The following is a 19,429-nucleotide window of genomic DNA, read 5'->3' on the forward strand; positions in this document are numbered from 1 at the left end:
AGGCCAGACTCCTTAGAAACTTCATAGGGATAAACACACTGTAAATGCATACTGCTAGAGTTGCCATTATGCACGAGGAGTCATGATGCACATGTTACTGTCTTGCCCAACACTGCAGCCTTATTGAATAGCTACATAGGAACCCCGGAAGACACAAGTGAACGTTCCTTCCTATTCTCACCTGATGTATCCATTCTTCATGACACGCAGGATGTAGTTCATATTACAAACCACAAACGAGTTGGTTAGATTCGGCCCTAGGAGTGGCAAAACTCTGCATACTGCTTCACTGGAGAGCCCCCACACCCTCACAGTGGTGAAATGGTTTGAAGCAATGGTAACATTGGCTTCCACGAATATGTGATTTAGAAACTCAACAACCCGCTTCACAAATTCAGTGAAATCTGGGGGTGGGGCATATCTGCAATGAAAGTTGAGATGATGCATCATGTTTCCTTTTGGAAATCACATCATTCTATCAAACATACCCTCAAAAGACCACCTGTGAGATTTAAGTATCCTATATATACTCCCCTTCTCTCCTTCTCCCCTTACACTTGTCTACAGATTAAGCAATAATTTGATTAGGTTAATACACATATTACCCATATCTGATATTGTCAATTGTGTGCTATAAGGTTTATTTATTTATTTTATTTATTTATAGTCTTGTAACGCGCGAGAATCAGCCCCGAAGGGGTATCTCCGCGCGTGGCTTCTGGGTGAGATAGGCAAAACCATAAATCGGAAAAGACAGAAGGGAAACTAAATTAATCCTGTGTAAATAAGTAAGTTTTCAATTTCTTCCTGAAATTGAAGAGGTGAGGAGTTTGTCTTATCAAGGGAGGGAGGGAATTCCACAGCATAGGACCTTTAAGGGAGGGGGCACGGCCACCCTGTCTTGCTCTGTTTACTTTAGGTATGTATAGCAACATAGTGTTGCTAGAGCGTAAAGTGCGTCCAGGTGAGTAAGGAAGGAAGATATCCTTCAAATATTTGGGACCAGAGCCATAGATACATTTATGCATGATACAGCAAAGTTTAAATTGGATCCGCTGTTGCACTGGGAGCCAGTGAAGATGGGAAAGGAGGGGGCGTGAGGGGGTACGGGGGGGAGCATTCAAGATAAGTCTTGCCGCGGTGTTCTGTACCACCTGCAGTCTGCAAAGTTGTTCCTGGTTGGCAGAAATGAGTAGACTATTACAATAGTCCACCCGTCCTAGGACTAGTGCCTGAACCAGCGTCTTCCTATGGATGTTTGGTAGGAAAGGGAAGATACGCCGTAGAAGACCAATTGTACGGAAACACGTTCCCGCAACCTGACTAACGTGATCTTTCATGATCAGAGTTTGGTCTAGGCGTACCCCCAAATTTTTGATGGTTTGTTTGGGCGCTGGGACAGGTCCAAGCTCGGGTGGCCACCATTCCGGGGACCAGAGCAGGGTGGCCCCTCCAAACAGCATGACCTCAGTTTTGGTCACGTTGCATTGGAGGAAGTTCTGGGCCATCCATCCTGCCACCGCTCTCATACCGTCTTGGAAGGATTGCATGACTGCGGGTGTAATGGTTTGAAAGGGGAAAAGCAGCTGAGTATCGTCAGCATAGGAGATTGGTGAAAACCCGTGAGATCTAGTGATCTCTGCCAGGGGGGCCACGTATACGTTAAATAACGTAGGGCTTAGGCATGAGCCCTGTGGCACCCCCTTGGTAAGCTTCCTGCAGACAGATTTGTAGGAGCCTAATTTGACGCCTTGTTGTCTGCCCTCAAGGAAGCTTTCCAGCCACGCAAGGGCGGTCCCTTCTACTCCAACTCCCTTCAGCCGGCCGAGAAGAACCTCATGCGACACCGTGTCGAAGGGAGCGGACAAATCCAATAGCACCAGAATCACTGAGCTCCCTCTGTCAAGTGACATTCTGATGTTATCTGTCACTGACAGAAGGGCTGATTCGGTGCTATGGTTGGGCCTAAAACCAGATTGTGAGTGGTCTAGGCCGCCCGCTGCCTCGATGTAGTTGGACAGGTGTGCATTGACATGTTTCTCGGCCATCTTGCTGTAATATGGTAGAAGGGAGATAGGACGGAGGTTGGAAAGCTCCGTCCACGGAAGGGCCGCATTCTTGCGGATTGGGTTCACCACAGCTCTTTTCCATTCAGTTGGTACTTTTCCCTCTTTAAGAGACTGGTTGATGATATCCTGAATGTGGGGGACTAACAGGGTACGGAGGGGGGTTAAGATTTTAACAGGAATAAGGTCATCCGGAGATCCAGATTTGACTTGGGTCATTATTGTATCAAGCTCTTCAGTGTTAATAGGAGGGAATGTAGTTAGGGTAAGGTTTATATTCTCATTGAGGGTGGAGGCATTTTGGGAATTGCTGTTAGGCTGGGATCCTAGGATTTTTCCATAAATGGATTCTATTTTATTCTCAAAGTAAGATGACACTTCTTCACATAAACTTTGTGAGAAATCATCTGGGCATATACATGCCGTAGGTTTTACAAAAGTGTCAAGAATCCTATATAGTTCTCTGGGAGAGTGATCAGCTTCCATAAGCTGTTGGGCGATGTTATTTTTTCGGGCAGCCTTGATGTGTTTGTAATAGTTGGCTTGGGCTGCACGATGTGCCTTTTTATTATCTTCAGAGTGTGATTTCCTCCATCTCTTCCCGGCTAGATGTGCTACATCTTGTTACATGATTACCTACTGTGCTGCAAGTAAAAACTGTTACATTGAAAACAAAATAAACACATTCAAACAGATAAGGGGATGGAAACTTCCTCTACATGGTAACGAACGTCCAACTATGCCAGCTGTGCCAAACTATGCCGATGTGTGACATACTGTTGCAGGGTTCCTAATGCAGATTTTTGTTGTTATAGGCAAACACAGATCATTTGTGGGCGCCATGACTTAGGCCTGTCTCATGGATTGCAGTCTTTTCAGACCAGGAGAGACGCCAGAGACACTAGACTCATAGTGGTGGGTGCCAATGACTTCAGTAGGAGGCAGCACAAGTACGGTGTTGGCAGAATGTTGTGTAGTGATTAGTAGGAGTGTACAGGTCTTTTATAATTCTGTGTCACTGGAATGTGGTCTACAGAATCACTCATTTCAAAGGTTCTGCTGCATGTTCTTAACTCACCCCTTGATCTACCTATGTTTGTTGTGAAGTACTGCTCAATAGTGTACAAGGCAGGGATAATGCAGTACTCTGCAGTCGTTAGGTACACGTTAAATGCAAGTTGCTGGCCGTATGTGTACCTGTGAGTGGTACAATACATGAAGGGTACAGTGTGTGCATGTTGAATGCATATGCTCGGTGTTAGAAATGGGATTTCTGGTTGGCTAGGGCGTGTGCCTAGGCAAGGCCGAAACCACCAATCTAGTTAAGGCAAGGGAGTTAGTAGCTTGGCATGAGCAGTCAGGCCTATCAAAGAGTCAATGTGTAAAGTGTTTTCACACCACACATACACACTAGGCACACTAAAAAAGAAACTCCACACAAGGTTATATTAAAAATAGCCTTTGTATTATCCAAAACACATTAGAATCATAATCACACATATACACCATGCCAACTGGCATCAGGTCATAATTTCCAGGTGGTTATATACATGACAGGGCCAATCATGCCACTATGAGACCATCACAATGCACAGGTAGCAAAAATAATACAACCAGTAACTACTGGTAAAATACTGTACTTAGCATTATCACCTGCAACATAAACGCATTATGTCTGCATCACTTTGGGACAAAAACATCATAGCATGACATTTGCATTAGGCATCACCACATTATGCAATAACGTTAGGCATAAAATGCTTTATGCAGAAACCTCATAAGGATAAACACATTATGCAATCCCTTAGGGCCTTGCCCCCTACCACTACACACAATTACCACCCATGAAAATGGCATTTCTCTGGGGGCACAAAATGCCCTCTGCCCCACATGTCAGGTGCCTTCCAAGTGGTCCTCTGGCTGCCAAATCAGCCAACTCATGGCGCTTAATGCGCTTGGGGCATTGGGTGTGCAACTCACCCCTTCCTCAGCAAGAAAAGGTAATGTCAGTAGAGGAATCACCTTTGGCAATGCTGTACCTCCTGAGCCCCCACTGGGACTCTAAAGACAAAATTGCCCAACGTTGCAGCTGCCCTCCAACTGTCAGGTCAGCTGCGTAGAAACCAGCACCCAACAAGCACTGGCACCACAGTGCCTTGCAGGTCCCACTCCAGGGCTTATGAACAAAATTGCCCCCACCTTGCAGCTGCCTGCTGGCAATTGGGGCAGTTGTGGATTCAAACGCTGGCACTAACAGTGCCTTAGGGAGCCCCATTCACAGGGCTGCTCTTGGTGCACTTCACTCGGCACCATTCAGGCACTGGGAGCCCCACATCCCGGGACACTCACAACACCCTTACTCCGTCCCACTCACCAAACACAGGGGGCAGAGTGGTTCAGGTCACAGCCGTCTACTGCTCAGCGAAGTAGGGTTCCGGTCACCATGTGATCTTCTCCTTCTGCCAGCAAAGTAGGGCCGGTCGATTTCCATGGAGTGAGCTCTCAGTTAACTGACTTCCCTTCCCAGGGGTAGACTACCCGCCAGCGCCTTGCTGGACCAAACAAAGTCTTCCTTCTATTGACTTCCTTTTCCTCGTCAATCACCACAAAGGGGAAGCTCACAGGGCTCTCTTTGATACCCCGAGAGCCCTGCCCAACACCAGCCAGCCTCTCCCTTTCTTCCGGCCTCACACGGCTTCCAGGTAACATGCGGGGCTCTGATCCTCCTCACGAAAGCCCCGCCCACAGCCAGGCACAAAATTGCCTGACTTCCGCCCTCGCCACTCAGCAATCCACGACCTGGGCTCTTTTTCAAATAACAAGGAGAAAGCCGCCTCCTGTGCACCCGGTTTCACATGGGATGTCATGTAGCAGCATAGGGCCGCTTGGCAGAGCCCCAGCTGCCGATGAGGGAATTTAGACGGCAGGCCATCCGGGAGAGAGAGAGCACTTCCTGCACCTCGGCTCATTCCTTCCTTCACCAGACAGCAAGGATTGCCCCATATCCGCTGTAATGCAAACAGTGCTCCACACCTCTTTGGCACACAGGTGCCCACTCCATTGGATAGATTCGCTTTCTAGCACGATAAACATGTGCTTGGTTTAGCAGGAAAAGGTCAAGCGCTCCATCTGCACTCAGCCTGGGCTCTTCAAAATGGGAGTGTCAAAAGAGCTTCACCACACGCATGAAACAGAGTCTCTTTCCAGTCTCATCAGCAGGCCAGCAGCTTCACTTCCATGAGGCGGAAGTCCCTGATGGTGGTTCCTCCTGGGCCCTGTACGTAAGCGCACAGACACATAGCACACAGAAATGCCCACTTCTAAAAGTGGCATTTCTAATATAGTGATAATAAATCTGCGCCATTGCACAGCATTTAATACCACTATTGCAAACATACCAAACTTGACCACTCTACTCATCTCATATCAGGAAATACCACTGAAACATTTATCACTGCAGTGAGAACCCAAAATGGCTGTTCCTCACTACCAGGACATGTCATGCACTCAAGGTACATGTTCTGCCTTTTACCTACAATGCACCCTGCCCATAGGGCTAGCTAGTGCCTATGTTAAGGGTGACTGACATGCAGTAAAAGGAGGGTCTCAGATGTGGCACGCACTTTAGGTGTCATAGCAGCAGTGGCACTGTGCACACATGCCCTGAAATGGCAGAGGCCTGAGACAGGTTTGAAAGGCTACCTTAGTGGGTGGCGCAATCAGCGCTGCAAGCCCACCAGTAGCATTTAATTTACTGGCCCTGGGTATCGGAGATACCACTTTACAAGGGAATGACAGGTAAATTAAATATGCCAAACAGGTGTAGACAAACCTTACCATGTTTACCACAGAGGGCACACACACTTTACACTGTACTGCAGTGGTAAAGTGCCCAGAGTCCTAAATCCAACAACACCATGTCAGAAAAAAGGCTAGGAAGAAGGCAACAAGTTGAGGGATGACCCTGCAAAAAAGGCCAAGTCCAACACTGGGTGTACCTATGACTGGTGCAGTGCATGAAGGATACAGTTCTGTATAGTGCATTCATATTAAAAGCATGTGCTAGATGTATATGTTCTTATGAATGGTACAGTACAGGAAGGACACAGTGCAGTGCGGTGAGTATATGTGTGCCTATGAAAGGTACAGTACATGGCAGACTAGGGATTCCATTTTGGGAATCCCAAGCATGTATGCTGAAACATGAGGAGATAGAGGAATCCCTCCTGACAGATTTGTGTATTGCTGCCTTCCTGTAAACTTGGTGGACACACTGGAGACGGGAGAGCCAGGCTTCCCTCGTACTTTTCAAAGAGTGCTCTTTGACTCCGGGAGGGTCACAAGGAAGGGAACTGGGCACATCTCATGAAGGAGATGGGGCTTGTAAGAGAATCATAAAGAGTAGAGCTAGGGCTCAAGCCTAAGCTTTTGATACACATATCATGGTGAGAGGTCTCAACTCTAGTCACTCCCATAAACAGTGTTATAGGGCTGTCAGCTTTAGAGTTGTTACTGTTGTGACAGACTATATTTAGGAGGAGGAAGAGAGCAGAGAGTTGAGCAACAGAAAATAAGCAGACCCCCAACTTAAATGTCAAAGATTCAGTCTCTAAATCACATTTGTTGTCTGGAAATGGATTATAATTAGAGGAGCAGGAGACCTCAAAAACTGTTACCTGCAAGACTTCTATCTGTGACCAGGACTGGGAGCCAAGACACGCTAGTTTTCCTTCTACGTGAGAGGACATCACAAAGGAAATCAAAGATCATCTGCCTGGTACCTGGAGCTCCAGGGTCTGTCTGCTTACTAAGACCAGTATGCCATGTGAGGAAGATGAGAGACTTGGAGGGAGAAAGGAAGGACCGGAGGAGAGCTCTGTTGAGTGGACTGCATTTGTGAGGTGTGAGGAAATGGTTGCTGCACCATTCAGGTCATTGTCCATTTGCAGGACACAGTCAGCGACCCTCATATGCTGGAGGAGGCCTGCCATAAACTAAGCACTGTGCATCACTTCGCCATTCGGGCTAGATCCTGTGGATGATGAGAAGCCACATCCCATATGCCAGAAGTGGCTACTGTGCAAAGATTGCCAAGCTTGGCAGGGCCATAACCCTGGTGCTTCAGTGAGCTGTAACCCTCTATACCAGGAGAGGCCGTCAATGAAGACTTTTCTGTGCTGAATGGGCCAGAGAGCTCTGCAGGGAAGGTACGGTGACACTGTACACCAGAAGGGGTCACTGGGAACATCAAGATGAGTGACCTGATATATAACCGCTCCTGGATAAATTAAATTGCTGTGGGAGCACCGATACCATTAGCAAGGTGAAGGACGGGCACTCTAGGGACACACGGGTTCTTATGACCGCCTGTTATGCCTTCCCAAAATGAAGAGCCGGTCAGACAGTAGAGAATGGAAACTTACATTTATTCAGATATGTACCCCGCAGAGAGCCCAGTCAGACCGTCACCATAAGATGTCTGTCAAGGGGACTGACTCCCCAGGGTACGCTAATACATAATAAACCTTTCTGGAGACTTCGGCCATGCCTCAGGTGGAAAATTACCGGCTTGAGTCGGGCATGAACAAAGGAGGTACACAGAGATGAGGTAGCACCTGACAGAGGAGTGCACTATCAGTATTTCAAGGCCACTGTGCCGAGTCTCAGCATCCCCTAACGTGGGAGCAGAACTACATGAATAGATTGGAATGTGCAAACAGAATAACAGTTTATTAGCAAGTTGAGTTACAGCCTTGTTAGGGAAGTAAGGCCTAATGTGAGCACGGCCTAAGCAGTGTTTTAGTGGTTGCAAAATATAAAATGAAGTCACACGGGCTACCTGAGGCCTACATGCAGCAACAATAATTCAGCATGTTACATAACATGAATACAAATGGTGTCTATTTTAGACACACATTGCTAACCTAACATGGCATAACAGGTGCACTGTGAGAAAGGGAATATCAAACCTAACAAAGGCAATGGACCTGCTTAAGGGCCAGTGGGATGAATTGGATACTTACGTTGCAAGGAGGAGCTGCAAAAAACCGCACTGACTCGTGACCATGTGTGAAGAACATTGCGCCTGCTGAGCACAGACCACAAAGACTGTGTGCACCCACATTCAACTGATTCAGCTGCTGCAGCTCCAAGTGCCAGTACAAAGGGGCATTTGGGAACCCCAGATGGTCCAATCCTGTATTTGTCGGAAAGCCTGATTTCTTGCCAGTCGGCCCAGGGGGAACTTGCTTGCTAGTTAGCACGGCGCCACTGGACTCTTAGACTCTGACTACTAGTAGAGCTTGCCCTGTATGTTGTCTAGAGTGAATGGGGAGTAACAACTATAACTAGGGGCAAGAAGGGAGTTCAGCCCAGGGAACCGCCTAAAAAAACACTAGTTCCCTGACCTCAGGGGACTGTGTAGTTGTTTATGAATGTTGTATTTTTCCTTTTTTCCTTTGTGATGGTAAAAGCAGATATTAAATACCTCTCTTTTTTCATAAAAGTGACCATTGACTATTGATTGCTGCACACACTTTCAGTTGTGAGTCTGTGTTCCCATTCCTATATCCACCTCCCTCTAAACACTCCTGGAGCCTTGGACAGCATGACCATGTTATCACTGAGAGTCAAGTATGGTAAGAATACTTGGCCCATTTGCTCATAATCCATAGTAAGTCGTGCCCTGTGGCATTAGGAGTAAAAGGACTCAACCACCAATTTTGGGCACAGTAGCTCCTGCTTACCATGGCCATTTGAAAAGGGTCCTGACAACCCTGTAATTGAGCTGACTTAGAATTAAAAATAAAAACTGCTGGGGAACGGGTTAGGATGTTGATAGCAGACTATTATAATTTGCCAACAGGAACAATTGATGGACAGAATGCAGAACAATGTCATAGATTCACCCCAGTACAGAGATCTGGGCCTAAATCCATAATGTGTTTGCTCAGCATGCCATTCCAGTTTTGACCCAGCCATATGCAAATCAGCCTTGACCCTGCACCCAATGGGAACAGTCCAGCCTGAACTGCAGGCCAGGTCCTCCCTGGATGGAAACAAGCATCATAGGACTGGTTTTAGGCTTTCCGACCCCATCAGCCCGGATAGCTTAACTCCAGTGGCATGGAGAACATGGGACCCACGTCTAGGCATACTCGTCCCACTCGGGTGACAAATGCAAAAAGAGCAATTGATGGACATAATGCAGAACAATGTCATACATTCACCCCAGTACAGAGATCTGGGCCTAAATCCATCTTTTTTTGCTCACCATGCCATTCCAGTTTGAAACCAGCCATATGCAAATCAGTCTTGGACTGCACCCAATGGGAACCGTCCAGCCTGAACTGCCAGGCCAGGTCCTCCCTGGACTGGAAACAAGCATTCTAGGACTGGTTCCTGGCTTTCAGCCCATATCCGCCAAGACAGCTTGAATCCAGTGGTCCCAGGATGCTTGTTTCCGGTCCAGGGAAGACATGGCTTGGCAGTTCGGGCCAGACTGTTCCCATGAGGCACAAGGTCAAGACTGATTTGCATATAGCTGTGTCTGAACTTGGGTGGCGAAGTGGGCTAAAGGACGATGATGGATTTAACACAGATCTGTGCCTGGGTGTGAGTGTCTGAAAAGTTTCAGCTTTCTGTCCATCATCTCCTTGTGTTTGCTTTGTTCACCCTCAGTTGGCAGGGTATGCCTAGAATGTGATCCCTTGCTCACTTTGCCACTGGATTCAAGCTAGCCTGGATGATGAAGGGTGTTACCCAGAAACCGGTCCCCGGATGCTTGTTTCTGGTTCAGGGAAGACCTGGCTTGGCAGTTTGGGCTGGACTGTTCCCATGAGGCATAGGGTCAAGACTGATTTGCATATAGCTGGATCTGAACTGAGGTGGTGAAGTGAGCTAAAGAATGATGATGTATTCAACCCAGATTTGTGACTGGGGGTGAGTGTCTGAAAAGTTTCAGAGCGCCGTCCATCATTCACTTGTGTTTGCTTTAATATAATTTGCCAGCACATCAATAATTTTCTGGCAGTTTCTCATTAGCTTTTGTGACCATTAGATCTCTGTGTCCTGCAATATTAGGTATTAACATTCTTTAGCCATCAGCCATTTTCCTGCAGTTAGATTCTTATTTCTCTCTTGGTTTCTCCTGGAATTGTACTAGAATGCATATCTAGTCTAAATTTAGTCCTAGGTGATAGGTAACTCTTGTGAAGGTTCTAACACGTTGCAAAGCTCAGAAATCATGGGTAGGCAGTAATATACCTTGTTCTTTTATGGTGCTGAAATTATATATAAGAAATACTAATTAGAGACCTTACTCTTTTGTGGTATGGCACAGTTTAAATTTTTTGTAAAGTATCTATTGTAATGGAAGTGTGTCTGGCACTTTTACCTTCAGTGGTCAACCTGGGGCCTAAAGAAATAAACTGTATAGCTTTACATATCTGCTCACTGGCAACTATTTACTTAGAGTACCTTCTGGGGTATAATGGATGTTTTTAAAATATTTAAAAGTACTTATCACAACCAGGTGCACTTTGTACATGGAACAGTTATTTAACGGTTGAACCTAGATGTACTTGTGCGTGCAACACGTGTTTTCCAAATTGCCCTTAGCAAGTCAGTGTATTCCATTGATGCGGTGCCTTGCCCTAATTCTCTAAACACCTCTCTGATTCCTAGTGGTGTCTCACCACACCCCTTTACATGTATAGTGTTAAACCTCATAGTATTATGCTATGTTCTATCTTCTCAGAGTTGATCCTAGGCAGGTTTAATTTTTTCCTCGATTGTCACTTCTCATTATTTCCTCAAGTTTCTGTTCACTTCTTAGATTTGATTTTATATTGTTTTTCTATCTTCTGGTATTTCTTTCTATCTCACATAATGTATTCTCATTGTGCTGCAAACATACTTCATATCAGTGTGGGTAAGAGTCTCCCACAGATGAGATTATGACGTGCTCCTCATACCCATGTTTCTTTCAACTGCAGAAGGAATCGTGTTGTCAGCCGATGGCGGGTTTTCACTGGGGCTGTCTCTCAGAAGTCCAATAATGCTCTACGCCTGTCTGTGAAGGGTATCATATACCATGCCGGATACCTGCCCTTTAGGGATCCCAATAATGAGGAGAACAGCAATGACATTGCACTAATGCATCTCTCCACACCTCTAGGATTTACAGGTGAGTGTTGGGATAGTTTACTCTATTTTTACACAGTATTGTTTAAATGTGTCAGATAATATTGAGATCTGTGGTATCAGGTCTGAGCACTATTAAAGACAGACTGTAGATAATGCCAGGGCACCTAGGCCAAAGGCATCTCTAGCTGTGTAACATATAATTCAGATCATATGTGCTTCAGGAACTCCCATGAGTCACAAGTTTACCTTGAGTGTCTAACTCTAATTTCTGCTGCTAATTTACGTTAGATGAGGCACCATAACTCAAATAATTTGCATCTTAACGGCTATTGAATCCCAAGTTGAACCAGAGAAGATGGGTAATGGTTAGACATTAGAAACACTAGTTAGAATTTATTGTAAGCGGTTAAACATGTATAGAAGCTATCTCTTGAGATTGAGAAAGGTAAACCCTGTGTATTTGATATGAGAGACTTTGTTCTGATTTTCAGACCAGGTTTGGTTACATTTTGTTCCATAGGGAGGACAGTTTAGTGTCTTTCAGGATGGAAGGGATGGATAGAATTGCAATTGTCAATTCTAATACAATTCCCACAATGGATAGATTGGATACAATGGATGAAAGTACGTATGTACATAGAATTCAGGTAAACAATAATTTCCCTGTCTAGCATAGGATAAAAAATGCCAATATGCACTTATTTTTATTGATTTGTATCTTGAGAGCAAAATATTTCTTTTGAATTTTTTTATCTATCAGTCATGTTGAGGTGTATTGTAAATCGGTCATTATAAAAATATGTAGATGGCATAAGGGGTCTTGTCTACATGTTTTGATTTGCTCATATTTAATTGCAGACTGTGGTCAATCCAAACCAATATGTGTTGCTTCCCACCTAAATGTCCATGTCTTCCACTAAAACTGCCTATGTACTTTTGCCTATGTTGTTTTGGTAGTCATACTATGGTTCTGAACAGTCTGAGCCAATAAAAGCATATATGAGTTAAAAGAAGGTGTGCTGAGCAAATTGTAATCGAATGAGTATTGGAACTCCAAGCTCTGCTCCAGCAGTGCTATTTAAATCCAGCTTGCTGAATACCGAGGTTGTGGTGTCTGGAATTCTCCTCAGGATTCTTTAATCCACTACCAGATTCAGACCCTTTATCTTTCCCTTCCCCCTTCTATCCCGTTTGTGTTTTTTTACCACTCATGCATGCTGTCAATATCTATTGAGGGCAAATAAGTACTAGACATCAGAAATGAGTGCTGTTGGACCCCACTGGCAACTACCAGCTCAGATTAAGCACTGCAAGACCCAGAATCTTGAGATTCACCACTAATTTGTTTAAAATGTTTCGATTCACGTGCCACCTGTATAATAATCAGAAAGAACATAAGTAGGCCGGCATTATTTCTGATGCTCCAAGCCACAGGGCCATTATATAGCTATGGTCTGAAATTAGGCACTTAGATTCATGAATGTCCATTTGAGGCCAATTTACCTTGATGACATTAACTATTGTGTGGCTACCTCACATATTGCTTTTATTTTTTCCCTGAATAATCAAACCATTAGTGAGCTCTGTACCAAGCAATTTATGCATTTATATATCTCTTTTATATATTGCAGACAAGACCAAGGGCTAGCGAAGCATTTACTAAGTAACAGGTTGCCCAGAAACAGTGATTAATATGAGGATGTTCTCATTGTCTGACAAAGAACTCAAAGTTTCTTAGATTGAAATGACCAAACGTTATGGTAGAAATTGAGGGGCAGGATAAACAGTTGAGCAGTGTGTCACTGTAAGACACTGTAAGACCAAAAGAGTAAAAGTCCAATGAGGATCAAGATACAGCCAGCTTCCTCTGGATGGGAGATTTTATAATTTGGTCAGAAGTGCTTGTATTGGACGCATAATCCACTGGGGGATAACATGAGTAGAGCGATTCAAGAATTTATGGTTTACGACATGAAGTATTAACCCATCTGGAGCCCTCTGTATTCTTGCTTGTAGGTATCATGAAATAGCTTCCTCTGATGGCTGGGAGTATAGAATTGTAGAGTTTATGCATCCTCTCTGAGAAGGACCGGTGGACTGCCCTCTTTTTCCTCCAAATTGGTAGTCCAAGTATGAGAGTTTCTGAGCTTCACAACTTCTAGTGCCCACCTGAGATCCCTAGTTTTTCTGTATGTCATTTGAGGATTCCGAGCAAATAGATTTGTGGTTAATACAGGATAGTTTCAGGATATGTCTTGTTTCAATCAAAAATTATTTCCATGAGGCTAAGAGAGGAGCGAAATCATCCAATTGACTGGAGATGGAGGATAATATGCCTGCTGCATGGAGAGATGCATTTATAAGGGTGAGGTGAATTTTTGGTGTACCAATTCTAGGGAGTTTCATCATCTAACCAAGATAACCAGGAGTTTTACCATTTGATTGAAAGGCTTCATTAGGTATAAAGTGTGTGATGATTCTAATCACGAATAACACCTGGTGATTGGGTACATTCAGTGATGCAAAATTGGCAGATTAATTTGAAGGGTGTTTTGTCATGATTGTGCTAACTTTAAGCAATTGCGGCAGATAGACTTCAGTAAGGGACTAAGGGCCTGATTTTGAATTTGGCGGTCCTGGGACTGCTGTTCCAGTGAATGTTGGTCCCACTGCCGCCATTGCATGGTGGCGGTGCTGCAACAAAACCCCCACCAGGATCCAGGATACTGCAGCAGCGATGGTGAGGAAAGCAGTTGGGAATTGCAGTGGAGACAATGTCGGCACCTCTGAGCAGATTCCAACTTGCCTTTCTTCCAAACATTTCATGGCAGGGACAGAAAAGAATGTAAAGAGTCCACTGACAGGACCCCCAGGCCCCTCTGCCGATAGGGGTGTATGCTGGGGGCACATAATGTTCCCACCCCAAAAGTGCCTGGTCATGCGTGCCCTGGATGGCATGCTGGGCACGGACATGCAGGAGGTGCTGTCATGGTAGTGTGATGCTCTTTAGGATCTCATATGACCAAACATTCCTGCCACTGTGACACAGTCACTGCCACACAGCCTGCCCTGGATTACTGTTGTAATCAGGTGTGTGGGACTGCAGATGGCTTGGCGGTCATCTTCAGACCGCAGCAGTGACATTCCAGCAGGAAGACCACCAATATCAAAATCCGGCTCCATGTTTCAATTGAAAGGTGTCATCCAAGATAGGATTTTTTCCAGGATATGTACCATGAGATGTGTTAAGGGGAAAATATTTTCTTCTAAAGTTGTGTATCTTCTGCATAGATGTTACATGAAATACCAGGTTTACCTTAGATGTGAACCCAGTTATTTAATGTACAAATTGGATGGGTGAGAACAAATTACCTAGTGGTGCACCTTGTTGAAGTGAGGACTGGTTGGAGTAGGGGTCTGCAATATTTACATGTTGAAGCAATTGTTCCTGAATGAAGAGAATAAGCTGAGATCCATTCCTCTAAACCCCATTCTCTCTTAGAGGATTTTCAACAGTGTGGGATGGTTCACTGTGTCAGGCACTACTGGGAGATCAAAAGAAAGTGAGGAAGCAGGAGTACTTTTGTGGAGGATGAGAAGACCATATCAGCAACGTGAAGCAGTACAGTCTTAGGGGCATATTATCAAGGAGTTTTATCTCCGCTTTTTTGGCTTTAAAAGCCAAGAAAGCGGAGATAAAATGATCTCCCTATTACCAAGCTGTCGCTAACACCAGTTAGCGACAGCTAATAGGAGATAGCGACCCTCTTGGGCCCGCTTTGCATGTCAGTGATATTTATCACTAATGACATGCAAAGTGGGCGTGCCAAGATGTTAGCGACTGGAAACAGTCGCTAACATCGCTATCTCCTATTACCAACTTTTGGAGATATTCGCGCTAAGCGCGAATATCTCCAAAAGCTAACACCTGCCCTGAGCAGTTCTTAGCCATGTTAACCAATGGGAGGTGGATAACATGGCTAAGAGCATTTGCTCGATAATGCATGAATATCGCTGACTTTTCAGCGATATTCATGCATTGCGGCCGTTTTTTATCGCATTTGCGATAAACCTTGCTAATAGCAAGGTTTATCTGCGATAAAAATCGCCGATGTGCGGCGATAATTTTTGTCTCTAAACAAGTTAGAGACAAAAATTATCTCTATTGGTTGGTAATATGCCCCTTAGTTCGTTACCAGCCCAAAAGCCTGACATGTGATTATTGAAGAGGTTGTTTTCTATGTTGTATTGCTTGCATTTGTTTTCCAATCATGTTGGTGAGATAGAGTAGGTATGACATGTCTGAAATTATTCTGATCTTGAGAATCAGCTGCAGGTGTTTTTAAGAAGGGAATAGACTTGCCCGATCCTTAAGAAGTCTGCTGCAAAACGTTGAGAAAGAGAAGCAACATTTTAGTTGACCCAAAATGGCATGTAGGAGTAGCTACTTTCTTTGATGATTGCAGTAGGAACGTGGTTAGTAACAGTGGGAGAACGGGGGGCAAAGAGTGGGGATGCTTTTTCTCATCTGACATTCTGAGATTTTTCAGAATTCACATAAAGTGGAGCTGTTTTTTAAGTTACATTTTCTCTTGCATTGGCTGTGAGAGTTTGTGTGACTATCTGGCCTCTCTTTTTGATTTTCTCTTTGAAAAACAAGTTGGAAATTCTCAGTTTTCTTCTTCTGGCTTTTCAGTAAGTTGGTGGATGGATGTTTATTTAATTGTTTTTCCACAACAGAGTCTCTTGGTTGATTTTGCAAGGTTCCTCTCAGTGAACAAAGGATAGGTGTCATAGTTTTTCTTTCCGTGTGAAGTTTATTAAAGTCTGTCCTGCTAAAATGTTATGATGGTTCCAACTTCTTGAGTACTTTCCAGTCCTGGTTGAGTTTTATGAGAGCAACGTGAGGATGATTTGTTTTTTTGCTGCTCATTTTATGGTTTCTTTGGACAGATCAGCCATTATTTTGATTCCTGGATTAGTTGAGAGGCATTGAAGGGGTGCATTGATTCTGCCTGGGAGAGTGCTGAGTTTGATACTTGCAGTAATAAGGTCAAGAGTCGATCCCTTAGTAGTGGCGGGTAGGCTTTGTGTGAGGTCATTGCTGGGTAAGAATAACAACAGCTGTGCAAAACTTGAGCAGTTATAGTCTTTTAAATGAAGATTTAGGAAGATTGAGCTGTTTGATGAGGACTGATTTTCCACAATGATTTGGATGACCTTTACAGTAAGGATTTGGGGGCACATTAGCAAGGGGCATATCGCCACTTTAGCGGCACTTTTTGCCGCAAAAGCGGCAATATTTTTATCGCCCTAGCAACAAACTGTTGCTAACAGCAGTTAGCGACGGCTTTTAGGCGATATCGACCGGTTTGGGGCCCGCTTTGCATGTCAGCGATATTTATCGCAAATAATATGCAAAGTGGACGTACCCAAACTGTTAGCTACTGAAAGCAGTCGCTAACACAGCTATCCCCTATTAGCAAGGCAGGCAAATCAATAAAAAAATTGCGCTAAACACGATTATCGCTATAATCTAATGCCTGCTAAAAACATGACTTACCTGTTTATCCAATAGGAGGTGGATTATCAGGTTAAGTCCCCATTGGCGTTAATGCGTGAATATCGCTGGATTTCCAGCGATATTCACGCATTTCGCCGCTATCACTGGATATTTTAGCACAATTGAGAAAAATATTGCTAATAGCATGTTTTCTCTGCTAACATATCCAGGGATAGGCAGCGATAAAAAAAATGCGCTTAGGGCATTTTGCGATAAATATCGCTATTCCTTGCTAATGTGTCCCTTGGTTCTCTTCTGAAGAGTGATAAATGAGATGCAGTTTAGTTGCAGTTTATCTTTCATTTGCAATCTAATGGAAAGGCATTACACCGACTGGAACCTCTTTGTTCCCAATTCAACAGAAAGACATTTCAAAAACGTTTGTTTACCAGCATTATTACAATTAATTGAGTTTTATGTATCATTGTCACCCACAAACTCTTTTCCAAATTGTGCATACAGATGTTAGAGTACTGGGAGCGATGAGGAAGTCTAAGACTTATTATGAGTTGTTTTTGGGTGAGCTCTACATAAATAAAATAAAGAACATGGAGCATATTCGCAAGGGCCATATCGCCGCTTTAGCGGCACTTTTTGCCGCCAAAGCGGCGATATTTTTATTGCCCTATCAGCAAACTGTCGCTAACAGCAGTTAGTGATAGCTTTTAGGCGATAGCGACCGGATGGGGCCCGCTTTGCATGTCAGCGATATTTATCGCTAATGACATGCAAAGTGGGCGTACCCAAACTGTTAGCTATCGCCTATTAGCAAGGCAGGCAAAGCGATTTAAAAAATCGCACTAAGCGCGATTATCGATATAATCTATCGCCTGCTAAAAACATGACTTTTAGGTTAAGTCCCCAATGGCGTTAATACGTGACTATCGCTGGATTTCCAGCGACATTCATGCATTTCGCCGCTATCGCTGGATATTTTAGCACAAAGGAGAAAAACATTGCTAATAGCATGTTTTCTCAGCTAACATTTCCAGCGATAGGCAGTGATAAAAAAATACGCTAAGCGCATTTTGCGATAAATATTGCTATTCCTTGCTAATATGCCCCATTGTTAGTTGTTTACAGTCTCTTTTCGGTAGTTTGCAGCAAATCTACAGTTGTAGGGTTGTTGTCTTACATTGTTTTTAGTGATGTTTGATCAGTTTTCAATAAGGTTGCTCAGGAAGCTTCCTCGTGTCTGTGATGTGGCATCCTACTGCCCACAATGCATTTGATCGTAGAGTGCTATAGGGTGAAGACTGTAGCATCATAATCCGAAATATTTCTTATATCTAATTTTTATAGACTAGATTGGGCCTTGAAATATTTCTGGATTTAGAGGAGGACCAATGTCCTATCTCTTTCAAATGACTTTGGAGGAAAAATAGCTATGGAATATAAAAGAGAATTGATGACGGGATAGAGATTACATTATCCCTTTCAGGGTGACCAAGAGGAGGCTAATCCTGTGCTGCTCCAAAGGTTGCTCTGTGCTTTATGGGACACTTACTCTTTGCTGGGACGCCGAGGGTGAGAGGGAGCAACCACCATCACCTGTGCTCCTCCCCTGCAGCCTTCATTACCACTCGTGGCCCCCGCTACGCGGGCGCCGCTCACAGCGGTTGCTTTGTGCTTTAACAGGACACTTACTCTTTACTGGGACGCCGAGGATGAGAGGGAGCAACCACCATCACCAGTGCTCCTCCCCTGCAGCCTTCATTACCGCTCGCAGCGGTTGCTTTGTGCTTTAACGGGACACTTACTCTTTGCTGGGATGCCGAGGGTGAGAGGGAGCAACTACCATCACCTGTGCTCCTCCCCTGCTCCTCCCCTGCAGCCTTCATTACCGCTCGAGCCCCCGCTTTGCGGGGGCCGCTCCCAGCGGTTGCTTTGTGCTTTAACGGGACACTTACTCATTGCTGGGACGCCGAGGGTGAGAGGGAGCAACCACCATCACCTGTGCTCCTCCCCTGCTCCTCCCACTGCCGCCCACTGTCTATATCTCTGGAAACGCCCCCCGGGCGAAGCCTGGGCCAAGGGTGGGCCCGTTTGAGCCCGTTAGAGGCCGGTTGAGGACGGGACGGGGCCCCCCCTTTCCATCTGCAAATTAAGGTTAGTGCACGAATATCCATATTGGCAGCCTGATTGATTGAGAATCAATACGCTATAAATCCTACAAGCAAGTACTGTAGAAACTGTCTTCCATCCCACCACTTTTATGACTACCTGGTTTATGCCACCCTTAAGGGAAGCAAAAAGAAAGCTTAGAGCTTTGGAAAGATTGTGGAGGAAAACCAAGCAGGACACTGACAGGAAACTTTATAAAGCCTCCCTTCCCCAATATAAAAATCTTATGACCCAAGCTAAAGCGGAATACCTTGAGTCCCGCCTAAGTAAGGCAGCGAATATTCAGAAAGAGACCTTTAAAATACTGGCAGAGTTGAGTAACAAACCAGATAACTCCAAGGTTCCCATTGACTGTAACACCTTTCAGGCTTACTTTTTGAAGAAGGTGAAGATCATCATCCAGGAGATAAAGAACGGGGTGGCAATGGGGACTGCTATAATATCAGCATCTGAGAACGTGATTGACTGCTCCCTTGAAGTGTTTCCAGAGATGGATGCATTGACTCTGGAACAGCTGATGGGTAAAATC

The 19,429-nt window shown here is 44.7% G+C and overlaps 1 protein-coding gene across 4 annotated transcripts in view; it reads left to right on the plus strand.

Moving 5' to 3' along the window:
* HPN (hepsin) overlaps positions 1–19,429 on the plus strand; it is a 432,603-nt gene that overhangs the window by 358,066 nt on the left and 55,108 nt on the right. For all 4 annotated transcript variants that reach the window (XM_078655375.1, XM_078655378.1, XM_078655377.1 and 1 more), the window contains one exon: positions 11,063–11,253. In XM_078655375.1, the coding sequence (XP_078511501.1) occupies positions 11,063–11,253 (191 nt within the window). The remainder of the gene's footprint in view (positions 1–11,062; positions 11,254–19,429) is intronic.

Source organism: Lissotriton helveticus, chromosome 7, assembly GCF_964261635.1.
Source record: "Lissotriton helveticus chromosome 7, aLisHel1.1, whole genome shotgun sequence".
Taxonomy (NCBI): domain Eukaryota; kingdom Metazoa; phylum Chordata; class Amphibia; order Caudata; family Salamandridae; genus Lissotriton; species Lissotriton helveticus.